At 28.5% G+C, this 4,546-nt stretch overlaps 2 protein-coding genes across 3 annotated transcripts; one reads left to right on the top strand and one right to left on the bottom strand.

Moving 5' to 3' along the window:
- Positions 1–280: 280 nt before the first annotated feature.
- On the bottom strand, positions 281–1,455 carry LOC100569888 (39S ribosomal protein L18, mitochondrial). Its single transcript, XM_003248728.4, has 4 exons — positions 1,087–1,455; positions 895–1,008; positions 508–619; positions 281–431 (listed from the first exon to the last, which is right to left on the bottom strand). The coding sequence occupies exons 1-4, from the start codon at positions 1,287–1,289 to the stop codon at positions 312–314; spliced, it is 549 nt and encodes a 182-aa protein (XP_003248776.1). The 5' UTR covers positions 1,290–1,455; the 3' UTR covers positions 281–311.
- A 212-nt stretch (positions 1,456–1,667) lies between these two features.
- LOC100569993 lies at positions 1,668–4,318 on the top strand. Of its 2 annotated transcripts, none has more exons than XM_008191290.3 (3): positions 1,668–1,832; positions 1,937–2,186; positions 3,990–4,318. In XM_008191290.3, exons 2-3 carry the CDS (start codon positions 2,013–2,015, stop codon positions 4,161–4,163), a joined length of 348 nt encoding a protein of 115 aa, XP_008189512.1. In that variant the 5' UTR covers positions 1,668–1,832; positions 1,937–2,012; the 3' UTR covers positions 4,164–4,318. The 2 variants fall into 2 exon arrangements, with proteins under 2 accessions (XP_008189512.1, XP_003248777.1); XM_003248729.4 differs by having other exon boundaries at positions 1,669–1,851.
- Positions 4,319–4,546: the final 228 nt, after the last annotated feature.

The following is a 4,546-nucleotide window of genomic DNA, read 5'->3' on the forward strand; positions in this document are numbered from 1 at the left end:
ACTACAATCTGTCTATCTAGTATCTTTTAAAAAATGTTGAATATATCTTATATCTAGATATTGGATACTTTAATTTAAAGATATTTGTGGACATATCACAAAGGCTGTTAATGCCTACTATAAAAATTATAGATCTAGCTTCTTTTTTCACTCAGAATTAAAAATATATATTAAACAAATATTAATTCCTACTTTTTATTATTAAAATACTTCTACCTTAAATATATAGTTTTGTTTGATACATTAATTCAATATATGAATGCATAATATAAACAATCTGTATTAAAAAAAAAAAATGAATTAAATTAGATTTAATAATGTTCCCATGGTTTTTCTGGCCTTTCTTGATCCCAAGGATTTGGTGACTTGTATCTTGGATCTTCTTCTAACCGTATACCACCTTTTAATAAGTTTTCTAGTAATGCCTCAAGCTGTAATTTAAATATATAAATATAATTATTGACTGAAGTTAAATAAAATTAAATAATATTGGAAAATAATACTTACTTTACTATTTGGCAAAACTTCATAAGTATTTATCATATCAGAAATACCACATTCCAAACAACGCTGTGCTAACACTTTTCCAATAGTTATGTATGCCATTTTATCTAAAGTGCTAAATAATAATATAAAAAAGATAATTAATATAAAATAAACCACAAATGTTATATACTCATAGCTATTCTCATTATATTGTATTGAAAATGAATGATTAAAAAAGACAATACAATAGAGTGATATATGAACAAGTAATATTAAAATAATTTGTATGATTCATCGTCAATACAAATCTTTAGAAAGTAAAAGTATGTACAGGGTACAATACATATCTAAAGAATATATTTACAACTTGTTTTAACATTTACTTGGGTATTAGAAAAATAAACAAACCTGAAAAGCTGTTTGCGTACAGCCCATTCTGCAGTAGTTGCCATTACCGGAACTACACCTGTATGGTGTAAAACACTAGCTGTCACGTGTCTTTTACTAGTCGTTACTTGTAGTCTGAGAAAAAAATACATAACACGAATATGAAAACTATTTTATGATACCTGACAAAACTTTAGCACCATGCGTACTTACTTATGCCAAAACTCACGACCAGGTTTTTCGAGATGGTAACCGGCTGGTTTGTAAGCGATTCTTAACTTCTCTAAATTTCTAGGGTTGCGATTGTATACAAATTGAGCATGGCCTGAATCTTCAGGAGCTGTGCCAAGACACCTTTTTATGTTTGTATTTGTTACACTGGATAAAATGTTTTTTGATTGCCGACCGACCAACATGTTGAAATAATTTTTTTTCCTTATTAATTGAATAAAACACCTATTTCATATAAGACTCGATTTGATGGTGGTGGGTGGATACTGGATTGTGAACGTGAAAACTAAATAGTCTTCATAAAATATAAATCATAGTTCATGCTTCATGGTAAAACGTAAATTGTAAATAATAAATATCATAATCATAGATAATATATTATCACCACGAACTACTACATGTAGTAGTTCGTGATTATCACTCAAGTGAGCCAACCGGCTATAATTATAACCCACAGATATATAATACATATTATATATCTGTGGGGCAACCATACTATCTATAGCCGTGGTTATAACCATTGATTATAGCTGTGATAATATTATCTATCTCAGTGTACGTGATAAAGAAATAATAGTGGCCCTTTGGATAAACAATCAACAAGAGCCAGAGTTAGAAATGTCACATTATTATTTATTGTTACATTCTAAATTTCTTAGCCTTTAAATGACCACTAGCCAAATGTTGATCTGTAATAACAATTGACTAGAACAAATAACGATACCTTGGTGGGTAATTGTTTTGTAGGTAGGTACTTAAACTTCAAATTCGAAATTCCAATCATCGGATCGAATCTTGAAACTATTATTAATAAGTTTTTTTTTTTTTATAGGTACTTACATCTCCAGAACTACAAGATTGTTAATTGCATAGAACATACGACGACATATTAATACAACTGTGTTATTATGCATTCAGATAATGATTCAACAGACACACAGGATTGTGAAGAAATTGTTGAGGAAACTTTAATTCATGTTGTCGTGGATAATGCTGATGAAATGTCAATTTTGAATGCAAACAGTAATGTACGAGTAATAGCTGTGGACTCTGATTCTCCAGCGTTACAAATTGAAAACAAGGTACTTACCTAGTTTTTTTAAAGTTTAGTAGTAAGTTTTTGTATCCAATTGATTGCGATTTGGGTTTAATATTGATTGACCAGCAGTGCCCGAAACATAAATTAACTTGGGGTATATTCTTGATTTACATGTTCTAAGTGCTAGGCATTTAACTAGATTTTTTTGGATGATCATTGTGTAAACAATTTTTTAGGCCACTAACAACACTATAAAGACTAATAAATTTAAATATTTTTAACTAATTAGGTATGAAAAATAAATAAAATCATACCTAGCGTAGCAGGGCCGGACTGGCTAGTGTGGCGGTTGAGCGATCCCTGCCTGGGCCTGGCAAAAATTTGGGCCGATAACTTATAAATATTTATTTATAGTCCAAATTGGGCTTAAATTTCTTTTTCTTTGTGGCAAATATTTATTCCCAGTTTACCCTTGAAGTATAGGTACCAGTAGCAGTTATAGGTACAGCTCACATTGTATACATGCCAGATCTATGATGACAGTATGACGTCCATAAGAAATAGGTAAATGTGAAATTTTCAGTGGACTCGACTCATCAATGGTAAAATTGAAAGATTTATTATAAATCTATCAGTTAGTCAATATTTATTTATATACCTAAATGGGTGCAATGGGTGATTTGTTTACCTATAAGTGTTTTAATTATAAAAAATAACTAGGTACCTTCTTACATTTAAATTTATTTTTCAAACATAATTTTTTTTAAATATTACATACCTATATTTGAATTTTTTTTTATAAATAACATGCTGATTAGTTATTGTGCAGGGGAAATTACTTATTATAAGAGGCAATTGCCTATGTAGACTTTTTATTATTTGAGTGAACAAACTTTAGTCTGTTGACAATTGACATTCACCAATGTGGTTATGTGATGAAAATTGTTTATCATAACCTGGTGTCAATTTTAAATCCAATGAAGTCGGTAAAAAGACGGGCTATGAAGGATATGTTTATATTGCTAAGTTCCATTTTTAGTTCCACAAAAATAAATACAACTGATTATCCTAGAATAGGTTCTTTGAACTTAAATTTCGTAAACCCTTCCATAACAACACAAGACTGAACATGTTTTTTAAATATTATACTTTCATATATTTTTGTAGTTTTTTTTTTAGTATGTTTTATTTTCCCTCATTATTTTTTCCTTGGTATATTGTTTTCCGTGATTGGAAATATTGATAGTAGGTAGTAGATACTATTAAGTAAGTAACACCAGGGGCGTATTTACGGGATTAAGATCCACCCCCATGGATTTTGAATACATGTACTATTATATAATTATTGTAGCGCACACCTAGTGATGGGCAAAATCTCGGGAATATAGTTTCGGGAATTTCTCGAGAATACAATAAGTTTTTTAATATTGATCATACATTTCAGTTTTTAAATCAAACTTATGATTGTAAATGATCCAAATGAACGCACTTTATTGATATTATGTCAGTTTAGATATTTATTCTTTAAAAAAAAAGTTATTAAGCGCACATCTACTACTATGGCATCACTACGCTCACTACAGCTCTGTAAGCTAAAATTCTTGTTATCCACCCCTTAAAAAAATTCTAAATACACCACTGAGTAATACCCGAATATTTTGTTAACAATATTGTATTTATATTTGATAGAAAATAAGTAGGTTAGGCCTACAGACTATAAACATCCAATTATATATTTTAAACATAATTAAATCATATGAATTTTTTAAGGATAAATAAAAATAGTTATAGGTACCTATATAATAATTTATTATGTATATTCAATATTGTTAACTTCTGTTTATAGATTTTTCATTTTAACGAATGGAAATATATACCTGGGACAGCTATGTTTTTTGAGCGGAAGAATGAAGTAAAAAAAATTGATCCTCTGTATGATAATAGATGTGGAACTGTTATACAATATGTTGGTTCCACTCGCAAATGTTTAGAAATGACAAAAAAGGAAAATACACTTTAATCTTATTATTTTTTCATAGTTTAGGGTACTGAATTTGATATTTTTAATTTTAACATCTGTAATATAATTTAAATAATTTTGTATATAATATAAGAATTTTTTTTTCAAAAATGTATTTATATTATACATCATACACTTAATCATTGCAAACACCATATTAGTTGTTTTATTTTTTTAATAGGACTTATTCTGTTTCTTAAACTCAGTATAATATAGTTGTATTATGTTTTTACATTAATATGTACCTCCCCTCTATTTGTGCCTATGCTTGTTGTAGATAAGTTTCTTTACAAATTACTGTCCAATGGGTGTACACATTTTTTTTTTTTATTGAGCAATTTTATTAAAAATGTTGGCGACAAATATGAATAAAATTAATAGGT

This window comes from Acyrthosiphon pisum, unplaced genomic scaffold, assembly GCF_005508785.2.
Source record: "Acyrthosiphon pisum isolate AL4f unplaced genomic scaffold, pea_aphid_22Mar2018_4r6ur Scaffold_9862;HRSCAF=10463, whole genome shotgun sequence".
Classification (NCBI taxonomy): Eukaryota; Metazoa; Arthropoda; class Insecta; order Hemiptera; family Aphididae; genus Acyrthosiphon; species Acyrthosiphon pisum.